Raw genomic sequence first — 16,902 nt, forward strand, 5'->3', positions numbered from 1 at the left:
AAATACATTTCATAGCCCCCGCGACCCTAATGAAGCGGTATAGAAAATGGATGGATGGGACATAGTCAGATTGTGCTGGGAGAAAAGTCTTGTCGCATACCAAAAGGGACGGTAGAAAATCTATTTTCCTTTGAAAATACAATGCTACAAAACCATCAGAACATAAAGACTTCCAGGAGCTTGGAGGACTCCATCCATGCATGTCAGCAATGACTCACAATAAAGTCTGGAATGCAAAGAAAGCGGTCTTGCACAACTCCCAGACTTCATCCAAATTCTTTGGTTTCCTCCTCCCAAATCTAACCACAAACATGTTCAATAATGTTCATGTCTGGTGTCTGGGCTGGCCAATCTGGGAGCATCTTGAGCCTTGTTCATAAGGTTGGTTTTTCTGATTATTTAGCATTAGAGCCCCCTAGATGTGAAATAACACCCCTATAGTCGCCTTTACACTCCTACCCAATATATTACAATATAAAAACATCCCTACAGTTGAGTTATTAGATGACCGTTCTGACAAGTTAAATTATGGGAATAGTCATATTTTTTGTAATTACAAGTCATGAGAAAAAAAATAGAACATTAAAGTTTCTGGTAAAATGGAAGCTGTTTTTTCCATTTCTGCTGTGTGGTTGTGTTTTATTTTAACTAATTTTTGCACGTTTTCTTCTCATAACTGACTTAATCCCCTTAATATTTTGACCTCATTCAACTTTTGCATCCTAATTTTCCAAAAATTTCTGTTTGTCTCCCATTACAACTTTAAAAAAACTTCATATTTCAACTCAATGCTACTAAAATGTTCGATGACGCTATTCTTGTAAAATTACAACTTTGTCTTAATATTTTAATGTAATTCTTGTAAAATTAGTTTGAGATTAGAGCCCTCTAGACATAACACCTATAGTCACCTTTACACTACCAATGTAGACAAACTGTTTACGACCTATATGTAATTGCATTGTGCCACACTTTGGACACCCCTGGTTTGTTATTCAATCTTCTTGACTCATGGAGAAGCTCCATTACATTTGCATGGGTGTAGACAGCCAAAATGTAGCACACTTGGATGTTGACGCATCTTAGCACTAATGAGTCTTGAAATAAATGTCTTTCAGCCGAGGTAAGCATTGACTCACCACTCTTTCCTAACTTGCTAAACTTTATTGAAGGAAATCCAAACATCCTGTAGCATATAAACATTCTCATCAAAGACAAAAAGCAGAACGTCAGTTAGCGTGTTACATCCGAAATTTAGCCTTGGCTTGCGTGCAATATGGCACACTTGATCACAAAACATCCCCGTTAGCATCGCGAGCTTGCTAACAGAATGGCAACCGGGGATGTCAGCTACGTCGGCCGTCTATGTCATCAGCAAAAACGTTGACTGTTGGGACCTTCTGGAATGAATTGACAATGCAAACCAAATTTCCACTTTGATGTAGAAATACATCCAACATTTAAAGGGACTGTTTGAAACTCCCACAGCTAGCATGTCACCAGTAAAATACAGTCTAGTTACTTTCATAGTTAGCGCCCTCTAGCGACGCTTGCAAACAGTCCCTTTCTAGGGGTTAGGTAGGTAGAAGTACACGCAAATAATAAACGTTAGCGTATGCGGTAAGTGTCATCGGCCTATGCCAGCTGTTGAAAAAGCAATCCTAACGTGTGCGCTTCAAGTATCAGTAGACACAACTGGATCAGACCAGCCGATATCTATGATACCAAACACGTAGATTACACACATTAAGAAAACTCATCTAGCCATCTCATCATGCTAGCATCCACCCCATACTGATACTGCCCTGCCCTGGTATCGATAATATGGATGGATGTGCACACCTCCATCTAGTTTACAATGGGATGAATGAGGTAGCCGCTGAAAATGCTTTGATGGTGGCAACACTGGTAGTCATGAAGGGTATGTTCAGCATAGACAGCGACATACACGGTGTCTTCCTTCTCCAGTTGCATCACCAAGCTGTTGGTCTCACTTCCGTGATATTTGTTATCAGTGTTACGCATACGGCTCATCCACTCCTTATTCTTATACACACATAGGTCAATGGATCCCCCATGCGTGTGGTAGGTGAGGGTGAAGAAGTAGAGGCCCTTGATGGGGGCTGTGAATATGCCTGCAGGGGGACAATCACACCTTTGTTAGCGCCCCCCAACGGTGCTGATTCAAAATGCTAACACGCTATCAAGAAATGCTATGCTAGTTAGTCGTGACATCGTACCTGTGGCCTTGTTATAGTTGTTACCCACGTTGGTCTTCACATTAGAGAAGACCACCGTCTCCCCAAACTTGTTGAATTTATTCTCTTCATCGTTTATCATTGCTGTGAACGCCACCTGACGGGCTGCAAGATGACACATCAGGGGTCAGGTCAAAGGTCAAGGGTGACCTTTAGTCTTTCTGACCTACCTTTTTCCAGAGTCGTCACACGGGTGGTCAGACCCTGCAAGAGGACATGTTGTGGGTCACTGTGCTCAAATACCGTCCATGCATGTCAGGGGTGTCCAAAGTGCGGCCAGGGGACCGTTTGGGGACAACCCCATCAAAAATGGCAAAATTGTTAAGAAAAACAAGAAAAAGTCATAATTCAACAAGACTAATGTTGTAATATGAGGAAAAATGAGGGAAAATATCATTTTAGTAGCATAAAGTTCAAAAATTTTAATAATAATAATTAATACTTATTAGTAAATTGGATTATGAAAAAAAATTCAAATTGTAATTTCAAAATATTTTTACAAGGATTAGCTCACAATATTTGAAAATTTTGGAAAATTAGGATGTGGAAAGATTTTATGACAATAAAAGTCCAAATATTAAAATAATATTTCAACAAAATACTAACATTTTATGGGAATAAACTCGTATTATGAGGAAACCTATACACTGGATGTCAACAAGTCTGGAATTTATAGCAACAGTAAAATATGGTTGTGGTAGTGTGACGGCCTTCGGGACCTGGAAGATAAATGGAAGCAAGAATTCTGCTGAGAATGTCCGGCCATCTGTTGGTGTGACCTCAAGCTTGGGTTCTACAATGATCCAAAACACACCAGCAAGTCCACCTCTAAATTGCTGAAGATTTGGAGTGGCCTAGTCACTGACTCTGACCTGAATCCTACTGAGATGCTGTGGCATGACAAGTTATCACTAGCACACGGGGCCATGTAGGTTTGGATTTGTTTTCTCCTTTAATACAAAGTTTATCCTAAAAACTGCATTTTGTGCTCAGTCGTGTTGTCATTGACTAATATTTACATTTGTTTGATGATCGGAAACACTTAATGTGACAAACATACAAAAAAAATAGATCAGGAAGGTGGCAAACACTTTTTCACACCACTGTAGATAACTTGTTGGCATACAAAATATCCCAAATATCCCAAATGTGGTCAATTGTGCAGGTGTTGTGGGTCGCATTCACTCAGTCCGTGTATGCAAATTAAGCATCCAGGTGTGTGTTTACCTTCAGTTTTGTTTCCTCTGCATCCACCTTGGTCCCAAGTGTGGTCAGATCCTGCGGGTGAACACGTTGTGGGTCACTCGGGTCACTCGACTCAGTGTCCGTGTATGCAGATTAAGCATTCGGGTGTTTTTACCTCAAGTTGCACATTATTTCCTTCAAGAGTCTTCACACGTGACGTCAGATCCTGCAGGCGAACACGTTGTGGGTCACAAGCAGTGTCTGTATGCAAATTAAGCATCCAGGTGTGTTCTTACTGTCACTTGGTCCTTTTTCTCTTCAAGAGTGCTCAGACGTGCCATCGGATCCTGCAGTTGAGCGTTCACGCGTTCCGTCAGATCCTGCAGGCGAACACGTTGTGGGTCACTCGACTCAAGCGGAGTCCGTGTATGCAAACTAAGCATCCAGGTGTGTTCTTACTGTCACTTGGTCCTTTTTCTCTTCAAGAGTGCTCAGACGTGCCGTCAGATCCTGCAGTTGAGCGTTCACGCGTTCCGTCAGATCCTGCAGGCGAATACGTTGTGGGTCACTCGACTCAAGCGGTGTCCGTGTATGCAAACTGAGCATCCAGGTGTGTTTTTTTACCTTCATTTTTGTTTCCTCTGCATCCATCTTGCTCACAAGTGTGGTCAGATCCTACAGGTGAACATGTTGTGGGTCACTCGACACAAGTACTCTCCATGTATGCTCAAAGTATCCTGCTGTTTTGTTTTTACCTCAACTTGCGCGATTTTGGCTACTCTGTCAATCTTCTCCGTAAGTGTGGACAGATTCTGCATGGTTGCCGCTTGTGTTTCAACCATACGGGTCACATTCTGCAGAAAGACACGCTTTGGATAAATACTCAGCACTTGCTTGTCCACGTCTGTAAAAATCAAGTATCCAGGTGTGTTTTTACCTCAACGTAGTCAATAACTGCTGTTCTTTCATCAAGCTCATCCACACGTGTCACCAGGTTCTTCAAGAGGGTCTGGGGTCAGTACCATGCATGCAAATAAAGTAGCCATGTGTGATCTTACCTTCAATTCCAGTTTCATTGTCAGTTCCTGCAGGAGGATTTGTTCTGGGGTCAGTACCATGCATGCACATAAAGAAGTACCCATGTGTTCTTACATCAGTGGCCTCGGTGCTTTGTGCCGCAGCGACGGAGTCCCACGGCCAAGACAGGTTAGGCCACGCCCATGCCATCGCCACGCCGATCAAGACGAGCGCAGTGACCAAGAAGCCTGGGTGGACGGTGCTTTGTGGCTTCTTCTTGCGGGCGTGTGGGCCTTTCACCTTCCTCTGCATGTCGCAAGTTCTTCTGTGATCTGGGAACTGATCAGTAAGTTATCTCCAGTACATAATCAATGAGGGAGAACATGGCAGTCATAAGTATTGGGTCCCAACTTTTTGCAGCGAGGCCCACATAGTGAAATTTCAAAGGATGCAAGGACCGCTTTGATGTGTCGACGCTAAGGAGTTCTATATATATCTGCTTTAGGTGAAAAAGCATCTTTTTTGTCCCCGAATATTTCAACTTTCTCCTTCAATAAGCTTTGTCAATAGTAAGATCATGACTTTACTGCCATAACATTTGACTTGATTCTTATTTGATTATTAGATTTTATTCGATTCTCATAAAATGACATGGTTTTCTTTCATGAGTTTATTCTCGTAAAATTGCAACTTGTTTCTCATAACAGTCCAATGAGCCAAAAAAGTAGCCAAAAAAAGCGGTTTGGAATTTTTCTCAGAATATTTTGACTTTAATCTTGTGAAATTGCAGCTGTTTTGTTGACATCTGCTGCTGTTTAGTCTTCTAAATCTTGTAAATGGTCTCGTACCATGACTTTAATCATGTCGTATGTCAAATCGAAACATGCCCCGCTACCATTTTCCAAAAAGTCGATTGCGGTACTCAATTCACTGGCAGATGTGCAGCTTGTTCCAGTCAACAGCATACTTTCCCAGCAATAACAGTTCAGACTTACCAGTTGGCTGTGATGTCTTCTCTGCTGCTTCCAATCGCTTGTGCTGTGTCTGCTTCTCCAGCAACTCACAACCAGCAAACGTGTATATTCTTTTATATCAGCCATGCCATAGAGTCATTTAAAAGGTATGAAAGGTACGCATCACAGTCATAAAAGTCATAAAGGGCATCATTATCATCATCATCATCAGCTTTAATCCTATTAGCGATGGCATCTGGTGTTTATGAACAAGATATTTCCAAGTAATTCCAAAGCCACCATGTAAAGTGAATGAAAACAGTCCACAGCAATTATATATAATATCCAGCAGCGTATTAAGTCGCTTGGGGTCACAAGGCAAAGCCAGTCCTCCACATCCTTGTACCGCACCGACCATAGTTTTATTCTCATCTTTTGAGCTGCTTCTGCAGAATTAGCTGACTATTTGATTAAAGGAGGGATGTTTACTTCTTGACGTAGGCTACCGAGACAATGTAGTAGACATTAAAAGAGAAAATAAGACATGTAAGACGTTTTAAAAAAATGGTTAGGACCTTCTAAATGCGCTTTTTAACATTATTAGAGTCCCCTAGACATGAAATAACACCCCTAAAGTCACCTTTACACTCCTATTACCCAATATAGTGGACATAATAAGAGAAAATAAGACATAGTAAACTTGTTTACAACCTTCTAAATACACTTAACATCATTAGAGCCCTCTAGACATGAAATAACACCCCTATAGTCACCTTTACGTTCCTACAGGCCAATGCGGGAGCATCTTGAGCATTGTTCATTATTACGGTTGGTTTTTCTGATGAATCATTAATTAAACTGTATCCCAATCACCATAAATACTGCAAAAGACCTGTTGGAACCCACATGAACCCAAGATTCACCCAGACAACCGTCAAGTTTGTTGGAGGAATATCATGGCTTGCGGTTACATCCAGTAGGGGGGTGAGCAAGAGATCTGCAGAGTGGATGGTAACATCAACAGCCTGAAGTATCAAAAAATACATGCTGCCCACTCCCTTCCAAATCATGAGAGAAGGCAAATTCTTGAGCAGGACGGCACTCCTTCTCATACTTCAGCCTCCACATCAAAGATCCTGATAGTGAAGAAGGTCAAGATGCTCCCGGATGGGCCAGCCCAGACACCAGACATGACCATTATTGAGCATGTTTGGGGTTACTGTAGATGCAGGAGGAGGCTTGGAAGATGAAACTAATAATTTTGCTAAAGTCTGGGAGTCGCGCACGACTGCTTTCTTTGCCATTCTGGATGATTTTATCAATTACTTATTTGAATCATTGCTGGAGTCCTCCAAGCTCATGGAAGTCGTACACATTATTAATTCTTACCAAGGCACCCTGACTTTATGTTCTGATTTTTGGAGCATATTTGTGTTTTCAAAGGAAAATAGAATTTCTACCGTACATTATTTTGGTATGCGACGACTTTTGTCCAAGCAAAATCGGACCTTTCTGCCCCGATTAAATGCTAAAACTCAATAATACAAGACTCTATATTGCGATAATAAGCATAATCTAGAGGCTTTTTCCTTTCATATAAGCTATATCTGATTCCAAATGAGCAACTAAAAGTGAAGATATTTATTGTTCCTACAACTTGGATAAGTGACAAGACTTCTGTCAGGCATGGTACATTATGTTGACAACTGCTGTCATTGTCAGTCCACCAGTATGAGGGCCGTCGACATAAACAGGTTCCACTGTAATTTCGTTTTAATGTAATAAAATGGTGTTATTTTTCATCTGCATGGATCAAAATGGTAGCCACAGAAATATACAGTATGAAGTTAACATAAATGTGCAAGTGTGGCTATGTTATCATACTGCACCAATTTGCTCACACTAAATATATATCTGAAAAATAAATATATCATTTTTCTGGTTCTCAACCGCTAAGTGGCCAAAGCTACAGTCTACACAGGTCAAGAAGTTCAGACTTAAGTTTAATAAAGTTATCTTAAATGATGTTAGATCAAGACAATTATGTCAATATCACAAACAACAACTATAACGTGCAATTGTGTGTGACAATTATACTCATGTAGGAAACAGTAAACAGCATGCAGATGGCATCATGAAGGCACTTTAAAGTTATTCCACTTTGAATATAACCTGCGTACTCCACGGTGATCCATGTTATATTCTGGATGTGACCTTCACACTCCTGACCAGAGACCTGTTCACCTCCGATAAGGAACGACAACCTGCACGCACAAACACATGGTTAGTGATGTATAATGTTTTTTTTTATTTTTAAATGTACACAGTTTGTTTGTTTCATTGCGTTATTACCTGCTAAGGCCATGGCGAGTATCAGCTCGTCTTTGAGAAGTTGAAGAACCTTAATAACACCTTGTTCACCCTGCACACATGCGAAATATGAAATAAGTTGTCATTATTGGCTTATTTCGGGCTCTTAATTCCTTTAAAAAGCAAGAATTGGGTGCAGAATTTGGATTTTTTTCAACACACGGTCAGAATTACACCAGTACGTACAGACTAATAGTTTATTTTGAAACGTCTCCATGTCTCATAGTCTGTTCACTTCCTGTGCTAAACATGTTTTTCATATTACCATTTTTAAATAGTGAAGGAAAAGAATAAGAATGTGTAGTAGTCAATGATTGTGATGATGATAGTTTAGATAACCCATTCAGTGATCCTTTCCTCACCTCACAGGCGAGGCCCCACAGCACAGGCCGGCCAATGAAAACAGCCTTTGCTCCCAAAGCGAGCGCTTTGATGACATCTGTCCCTCGCCTCACGCCGCCATCCAGGTAGACATCACAGCATCCTTGCACTGCTCCCACAACCTCCTCCAACACATCCAGCTACACACACATTCATAAGGTGTATTAGTAGTCGCAGTATATTATTAGCATTAAGGAGATACGATAAGAAGGCAGCATGTGACTAACGGACAACAATGGGCAAGCGGGTGGTGGTGGTCTTTGAAATATATATAATCAATATAAATTTATATTTATATATATTTTTAATACAACATTTAAATTGCAAAAATAATAATGGAAATTCCTCTATCATAATAACCCTAATCCTAACCCTGTTGATATGAAATGTATTATCTACAGTGTTATGAACATTATTATTATAGGCCTACCCTTTCTTTGCTGATTGGGTGGGAGAAATCACATGACTCTACTGTCTTATAGTGAGCTGTTGGAGGTCCATTTTGTCTTAACTTTCAGTTACACGCACACACCGTGGCAGGAACCCCATCCAGCTGTCGTGCTCCATGATTGGACACCAAGATGCCATCGACACCGTGCTTCACGGCCAGGGCAGCATCCTCCCCTGAGCACATACACACAATAAATACACACACATTCTATGCATCCATCATTACATGTGTGATTGTTGGCATTGCGCTTGTGCACCATTGATGATTCCTTTCACAATCACAGGTAGGTGTGTGTGTTTCTTGAGCCAGTGAATGTCATCCCAGCACAGAGTGGGATCGATTGCTTTTGCCACGTATACAGCCAAACCACTGTCACTGCCATAGTCACCCTCAGAGAAAGCCAAGGCGTCTGTGGAGAAGTTAGACAATCTGGTACACACACACACACACACACACACACACACACACACACAGACAGGTATTTATACGAGGTTTTTAAGCATGGTATCACAGTTCAGTAGTTTATGGTGTGTGCATTTGAAGTCCGACAGTACCTGAGATGTGAAGGCAGTTTAAAGCAGTTCCGCATGTCATCCAGTCTCCTCCCCAAGTACGGCGTATCCACGGTAACAAAGATCGCCTTATAGCCTGCCTCCTCCGCCCGGCGGACCAGCGAGAGAGTGAGTTCCCTGTCCTTGTAGATGTAGAGCTGCAGCCATAGGACGCCCCCAGCACCAGGAGAAGTTGTCATAGCTGACATCACTTCCTCTATAGTGGAAGTGGCCCATGAGCTCACCATCATCCCCGTCCCCATTGCTTGACATGCTGCATCGGAATATAATCATGATTAACCATGGTTACTGCTAACAGTTCATCCTGTTACTTGTTAACAGGAAGTAAACACGAGTGAGACCTTGCAGTTAGCAACCTATAAATGCCCATGCCCATGCCCATACACCCCTGCCACCATGATGGACACATGATGTGGAATGCTTTGGATTTCACTGTTCAAACAATTCTGTTAATGAACGCTACTAGTAGTTTGCACCATGTTCAGAACAGTGTGTATTTACATTCGTTAAGAGGTGTCCAAAGCGGGCAGAGGGCCATTTACAGCTCGCAGCTCTGCATATTTTGAATATAAAATGAATTCTTGAAAAACGTCATGTAAATCGGCAGCATCGGCAATGCTGGCCCTGTATTTACTTGGTACCAGGTGCCTGCACAGGTTATTTGTCAATCCTGCGCGACTTTACATTTTTTGCTTGCTCTACACTCATCTTTAGTGAAAAGCAAACCAAGACCGACACATTTTACACTTTAAAATGAGTTTAATAAGTGTGAGGCGTGTTATACGGCTTAAACTTGGATTGAAAACATGGTAAAATGCTATTTTTGTACACATATACTGCATTAGGCCGCACAGTGGTCTAGTGGTTAGCATGTTGGCCAACACAGTAACAGTCTGGAGATCGGGAAGACCTGGGTTCGATTCTCCCTTGGGCATTTCTGTGTGGAGTTTGCATGTTCTCCCCGTGTGTGTGTGTCCAAAAACATGCAGGTTAGGTTAATTGGCGACTCTAAATTGTCCATAGGTGTGAATGTGAGTGTGAATGGTTGTTTGTCTATATGTGCCCTGCTATTGGCTGGCGACCAGTCCAGGGTGTACCCCGCCTGTCGTCCGAAGTCAGCCGGGATAGACCCTAATGAGGAGAAGCGGTATAGAAAATGGATGGATGGATGGATACTACCTGTATTGTATAAAAAGGCATCAATGGAGACTGTGTGCCCTTCGCTTGATCACCTTTCTCACCTCCTTTGTGTGCATACCTCTTGCAGTAGCTGTCTCTCCATCCGGATGCGCCATCCTCTGCATGGCTGTGGCTGCCACACACAGCGGCATGCTGAGCTGCTGGCCCAGCACAGACAAGCTCAGATCCACCGAGGACACATCCCTCAGCACCCGGGGGATGAGGCACCACCTGCAGTCACAAGGACTGCTTTTTTAATGAGGAAAGGTCACATATACAGCCAACACTATACGTGCACAATTATTAGGCAAGTTAGTTTTGAGCAAATACAGTGCTCTCACTCAATCCAAAATCTTAAAATAGCTCAAACCTGAAGTAAAAGTAAAAGTGCCATTTGGACTTGCTTAGGAGAATATTTGTGTGTGCTTTTAACTATTAGTGTGCAGAATGATTCCGTAACTAAATGAGAAAACAAGATATTAACTTGAACATATTTACTTGTTAACAGATTGATACCAAAAATGACGACATATCCTTACTTGTAGCAGAAGTAGCTTGGGCTTTTTCGTATTTAGTATTGAGTGTCCTGCAACACATTTCTATGATTGTGTGTGCACGGATACTGACGTGTGTTTGTGTAACCAATGGAGACGTGATAAGAGACGGAGATTAATATAATATATATTGTAGTCCATGCACACATGTTTTTTTACTTATTGGCCCGGTGAGCACATTTGTTTGATCCTGCCCATATGTGCCATATCAGCCTTGATAACTCTTAATAAAACATGTTCATTAGTGTGCTTTGACAAACAAAGCTGTCATGCACGGTTGGACAGCAGCATGAATGTACAGTATTCATTAACCCAAAAGTGAAATGAGTGAAAGCTGCAGAAAAAATGCTTTAAAAATGGATGCATTATTTTAAACATATATTACTGAACTACCTACATCTATCCATCCATTTTCTATACAGTTGTCCCTCACAATATCACGGTTCGATTATCGCTCCCTTGCTATATCAGAGTTTTTCAGAAATTAATTAATAAATGATCACTGTTTCGTGGTTGACTATGGTCTCTATCAGTCAAAACATATTGAAATACAAGTGATATGTAGTAATCTGGTCACTAGGCGGCAGTAATGATGCAAAATATTGATAAAACGTTACCTAACATTACATTACCTTAAGACTGCATGAAGTCAGACATGGCATTTCTGACATGGTGGTGTGGAAGTGGTACATTTTTGCCATGTTAACTTTAAAGAAATACATTCGAGGGTAACTGGTTATCTCGCTAGCTTGTTAGCTCGCTAGCTTGCAGCTGTCTCGAGTCCCTAGCATAAACAGGTTTTCTATGCTCTAACCACAAAAAAATCAATTTATTAACATTGAATCTTATATCGCAGAAATTCATTTATCGCAGTCGGGTCTGGAACCAATTAACCGCTATAAACAAGGGACTGTTTAGACAAGAGTACTGCTGTTCCTAGGGTCGTGGTTGAGCTGGAGCCTATTCCTGCTGTCGAGACACTCTGGACTGATCATGTCCCGTCAAAAACAATCATCAACACCTATGGACAATTTAGAGTCTGTAATTGGACTATCATGCATGTTTTTGGGACAGGAAGGTAGTGTTTCACGAACACAAAATCTTTCTGTGGCGCTCCAAATTTTAATTGTGGCGGGCTGCCTCGAATAAATAAATGAATGTATGGGGAATACTACAAGCACAGGGAGAACATGCAAATTCCACACAGGTGTTCCAATGGAGATTTGAATTGACGAAGAGACAGACGAGCTATAACCACTTGGCAGCTGTGCTGCCCAAAATCGATATTAAGGACAGCATTTTCAAAGATAATGATCATTAAATTAGTGTCAGTCACTATTAGCGATACTGATTTGACAATATGTTTATTACTGAGGTTGCATAGCATAGAACCGGTAATAATAACTCACAGAATGTAGAACATCGACATACATTCCGCACGGGAAAAACTCAATACTACAGATGCATACCAAAAATGTAAAAGTAACTAAGTACCTTTCGGTACTTAAATTAAATTAATGCAAACTCAGCCACCTGCAACAAGTGCTTGATGGTGATGTTGCACAAGTAACGTCTTCTAAGTAGGAATCATTCCAGCATCGTAAACTCGCACGTTTCAACACTTCCTCCTTATCCACCAATCACAGTTACGGCGAGCGAGGTGCATTCACAGACAGTGGAATCCTGGAAATCAACATTACAACTGGGGCACAAATAACGCGTTAACGGCAATAACTAATTAAAAACGTGATATGTGTACTGTATCTCCAACTACCAAAACACATATCTAACGACAACACTTACTCTTTCTCAGCATACAGTACGACCTCAAGGTGGAGGAATTCAACTTAAATAACGTGATGTTTTTGAATGCAACCCTTCATGGTTTATAATGACACGGTTAAAGTGTGATTCACATGTTCTGCTCCAATTATATAGACTAGTGGTGGTCCAACTACGGCCGGGGGCCACATCTGGCCCTCCAAGCGTTTGAGTCCGGCCCTCCAGTTGCTTCCAAAGTATATCATTTAAACTTTTAACATACAAGCTGGCAACATGACATGCGAGTAGTCAGAATAAGTCAACCTCAGGCAACCTTTTGATGGTTTAAGTAGCTTTTCACATGCAGTGATCCAGACAACTACTAGACAACACAACTTAACCTACCCATTGCACTGTCTGAGAAGTAAAAAAAGGTGGGACGTTGCAGAATGTATGCACTTAAACAGCAGAATGTATAAAACTGGTATTGCTGTGATACTGTAATTCAAACAATTTGTTGTGGATTTTATTTCATATCGGTGAATTTATTACGAAGTTATCATTTTATGTCAATTCTGATAGTCTTAAATTACTATTCTGTTCAACTTGCGACAAAATTCCGATTCGGCACCGGCATGGGATAGTATGTAAATGATACTTTTCACCCTTCTAATGGTGTGTGCTCCATACCTCTTGAAGGCTGCAACATTGTCAGCCAGCGTGGTTTCCTCCTCAGCGCCAGAGCGGTAGTAGTCATAGATACCTTTAGGAAGAACCTTCTTGGCTTCCACCTCAAAGTCGGACACGCACACACACGCACTATTTCCAGCCATTGCTTGTCCACCAAACCCTGCTCACGCTTAGTTCACTGTCAGTGCAGCACTGAGGTGCAATGAGAGACGCCAAACTGGTAAACACAGTCAATGTAATCATTAACCCACAGGGGCCCTCGCACTCATCTCTTCAATCAATCTATGACCAGGAGAAAGGGTGGGGGAGAGTGGTAGTGGGTCATTATTATAAAATTAACATGTTTTTGAAGAAAAAGGAGAGTGTGTTTATGACTTGGAGCTGAATGGACCATCAAATTCTTATTGACCATGCTGGAGTTGAAACGGTACTCAGGTTATACAGTACAACTAGTCGGCTGTGACCGTTGAACCGTGGCCAGAGACATCATAGGCTTTTGGTGGGACGCGCTATCACAGCCTAGACTGTACAGTAATCCCTCGTTTATCGCGGTTAATTGGTTACAGACCCGACGGCGATAAGTGAATTTCCAGGAAGTAGTATTCCTTATTCATGAATGTAATGCTGTAGGTAGGGCAGAGAAAAGTGTTTACAACCTTCGAGGAAAAGGCTTCTTGAGACGTCATCTGTACTTCTGTGTAGAAGGTGTCGGACGTTTCGCTCCTCATCCGAAGAGCTTCGTCAGCAAACTAATAAGTGCTGGTAGCTTAGGCCTTAAATACAGTAAGAGTGGGCGGAATTGGTGTGCCAACACCCTCCTCCTATTGGTTCGTTACACTAAGCCTGGGCGGAGCAGTGGTATAATCCTATCCTGTTATTCACACCTACGATAAAAGGGAAGTGTCGCTCCCTGAATTGGGTATGAACGACTCTGATACTGGCTTGTTAGCATCTATTGTTCTGGCTCGGCCCTGCCTTCACCTCATTTGCAAGACTAAGAGCTGTGGGTTTTGGTCTCAGTAACCTGCTGAACACAGGGTCCAAATTAAACCTCAAACCACCATTCCGATTCAATGATGGGTTCTGTTGTTTGACAAAAATAGCTTCCTTAACTCCTCTTTCAAACCATCTGTTTTCTTTGGCCAAAATCTTAACCTCGCTGTCCTGAAAAGAGTGATTGGTAGCTTTCAGGTGTAGATGTACTGCTGATTGAGGACCACTAGCATTGTCCCTGCGATGTTGATAAAGCCTTTTTTGGAGCATTTGCTTAGTTTCCCCAATGTAGTGCTCTTTGCATTCCTCATCTTTACAGTGGATGGAATAGACCACATTGCTCTGTTTCTGGTTTGGAGCCTTGTCTTTAGGATGCACTAATTTTTGTCTCAGGGTATTTACTGGTTTGAAATAGGTAGGAATTTTGTGTTGCCATAAGATCCTAAAGACAAGGCTCCAAACCAGAAACAGAGCAATGTGGTCTATTCCATCCACTGTAAAGATGAGGAATGCAAAGAGCACTACATTGGGGAAACTAAGCAAATGCTCCAAAAAAGGCTTTATCAACATCGCAGGGACAATGCTAGTGGTCCTCAATCAGCAGTACATCTACACCTGAAAGCTACCAATCACTCTTTTCAGGACAGCGAGGTTAAGATTTTGGCCAAAGAAAACAGATGGTTTGAAAGAGGAGTTAAGGAAGCTATTTTTGTCAAACAACAGAACCCATCATTGAATCGGAATGGTGGTTTGAGGTTTAATTTGGACCCTGTGTTCAGCAGGTTACTGAGACCAAAACCCACAGCTCTTAGTCTTGCAAATGAGGTGAAGGCAGGGCCGAGCCAGAACAATAGATGCTAACAAGCCAGTATCAGAGTCGTTCATACCCAATTCAGGGAGCGACACTTCCCTTTTATCGTAGGTGTGAATAACAGGATAGGATTATACCACTGCTCCGCCCAGGCTTAGTGTAACGAACCAATAGGAGGAGGGTGTTGGCACACCAATTCCGCCCACTCTTACTGTATTTAAGGCCTAAGCTACCAGCACTTATTAGTTTGCTGACGAAGCTCTTCGGATGAGGAGCGAAACGTCCGACACCTTCTACACAGAAGTACAGATGACGTCTCAAGAAGCCTTTTCCTCGATGGACAACTCCTGTACGACTGAGAGCCTACACAGACGTGTTTACAACCTTGTAAATATGGTTTTGAACATTATTAGCGCCCTCTAGACATGAAATAACACCCCCATAGTCACCTTTACACTCATATTATCCAACATAGTACATATAATAAGAGTAAATAAGCCATTTAAGATCCCCGCGACCCTAATGAGGAGAAGCGGCATAGAAAATGGATGGATGGAAGCCATTTAAGATTGGACCTATACACGCTACAAATAGTCCCACAATACACACACGTACACTACACACAGACATAAGAACGGACACGAGTGCTTTCAATTGAGTTCAAACATTTTGTGTGCTCAGCAGATAAGAGCACTTTAACTGTAGCATGACACGCTTCTCTAATCTCTGTTGTTCCGGTCTATTCTTAAAACCTTTTTTATCCTAAAGCACAGAAAAAGATTTTTGCAGGATACAGTCAGTGATGCTGTGTACAATATGCACTCCAAAGGGAACACAAAGCTTTAAAAAACACGTCTGATCTGATCTGCTTCCTGATATCTGCCTTTTAAATGCAGACAAAGTGAAACATTCATTTTGATTTTTGCATCGTATCATCCAACATACAGCAAGGGGTATTTCACAATGTTGCTTTCAACCTCAGACAAAACAAGCCGAGGTACTATCTCATACAATTAACGATCTGAATCGTGTTGAAAACCCATACTTTATCATTTCATGTTCCATTTTTCTTTTGTTAAATATGTATACTTAAATTTTCTTATTTGACTTTCACGTTCTGTTTTGCAGCAGCCTGTTGTGGCATGATTTCATCCTGGAAATTTACTTGAAATTGATGCCATATTTGTTGTATATGTTTACTTTTGTCTAAAAACAAAACAAACAAAAAAACTCAACCGATCTTCCGGTCCCGGCAGCACGAAGTTACACTTCTTGTATTCCTGCCATAAAAATAAAAGCACAGCAGTAAAACTTCATTCCACACTTTTCACTCCGAAAACTGATTTGCTGCTTCGGCTTTGCGGCATGTTTTTTTTTTTTTTTTTTTCGAGCAGCCCTTTCTCTTTTGAAAATGAAAAACATCTCACCCAGTTTCACCTCTTGTTCATCTGTTTGTGCATACTCGGACGGCTAAGCCACCGTTTACTTTGACTTGGTGAGTGGATGTGGCACTGCCCATTTGTGTCGCCATGATACGGGTTAGCAAGCAGCATTTAGCTCTCTTAACTCCGCTGCCCCATTAGCTATGCGCTAACCTGCAAAACAGCGGCATGTAAGACGTAACGGGCTGTTAAATCATTGACTGGACAGTCTTTGTCATTGTGTTGTATGTTGTCACCGCTGGTTGGCGCCTGCCAGTCATTTAGTTGCATTGCAAAATGGTACTG

The 16,902-nt window shown here is 41.6% G+C and overlaps 3 protein-coding genes across 14 annotated transcripts in view; 1 reads left to right on the forward strand and 2 right to left on the reverse strand.

Annotated features, from left to right (window-relative positions):
• Window positions 1–1,128: 1,128 nt before the first annotated feature.
• On the reverse strand, window positions 1,129–5,568 carry LOC129171377 (uncharacterized). 2 transcript variants are annotated; one of them, XM_054759965.1, is made up of 13 exons: window positions 5,456–5,568; window positions 4,596–4,799; window positions 4,502–4,528; window positions 4,381–4,440; window positions 4,199–4,297; window positions 4,068–4,118; window positions 3,903–3,986; window positions 3,740–3,823; window positions 3,619–3,669; window positions 3,486–3,536; window positions 2,429–2,462; window positions 2,241–2,363; window positions 1,129–2,135 (listed from the first exon to the last, which is right to left on the reverse strand). In XM_054759965.1, exons 1-13 carry the CDS (start codon window positions 5,558–5,560, stop codon window positions 1,849–1,851), a joined length of 1,260 nt encoding a protein of 419 aa, XP_054615940.1. In that variant the 5' UTR covers window positions 5,561–5,568; the 3' UTR covers window positions 1,129–1,848. The 2 variants fall into 2 exon arrangements, with proteins under 2 accessions (XP_054615940.1, XP_054615941.1); XM_054759966.1 differs by having other exon boundaries at window positions 1,130–2,135; window positions 4,596–4,792.
• Window positions 5,569–7,530: 1,962 nt separating this feature from the next.
• hao1 (hydroxyacid oxidase (glycolate oxidase) 1) lies at window positions 7,531–13,550 on the reverse strand. Of its 3 annotated transcripts, none has more exons than XM_054759968.1 (8): window positions 13,372–13,550; window positions 10,446–10,597; window positions 9,170–9,440; window positions 8,872–9,044; window positions 8,697–8,788; window positions 8,146–8,304; window positions 7,766–7,835; window positions 7,531–7,677 (listed from the first exon to the last, which is right to left on the reverse strand). In XM_054759968.1, the coding sequence occupies exons 1-8, from the start codon at window positions 13,512–13,514 to the stop codon at window positions 7,610–7,612; spliced, it is 1,128 nt and encodes a 375-aa protein (XP_054615943.1). In that variant the 5' UTR covers window positions 13,515–13,550; the 3' UTR covers window positions 7,531–7,609. The 3 variants fall into 3 exon arrangements, with proteins under 3 accessions (XP_054615943.1, XP_054615942.1, XP_054615944.1); XM_054759967.1 differs by having other exon boundaries at window positions 10,446–10,612; XM_054759969.1 differs by lacking the exon at window positions 13,372–13,550 and adding an exon at window positions 12,330–12,460.
• Window positions 13,551–16,558: 3,008 nt separating this feature from the next.
• The window catches only part of pex12 (peroxisomal biogenesis factor 12), a 30,049-nt gene continuing 29,705 nt past the window's right edge, over window positions 16,559–16,902 (forward strand). For all 9 annotated transcript variants that reach the window (XR_008566710.1, XR_008566708.1, XR_008566716.1 and 6 more), the window contains exon 1: window positions 16,559–16,670. The gene's annotated coding sequence lies outside the window, so the exon portion shown is untranslated. The remainder of the gene's footprint in view (window positions 16,671–16,902) is intronic.

Source organism: Dunckerocampus dactyliophorus, chromosome 18 (assembly GCF_027744805.1).
Source record: "Dunckerocampus dactyliophorus isolate RoL2022-P2 chromosome 18, RoL_Ddac_1.1, whole genome shotgun sequence".
Lineage (NCBI taxonomy): Eukaryota > Metazoa > Chordata > Actinopteri > Syngnathiformes > Syngnathidae > Dunckerocampus > Dunckerocampus dactyliophorus.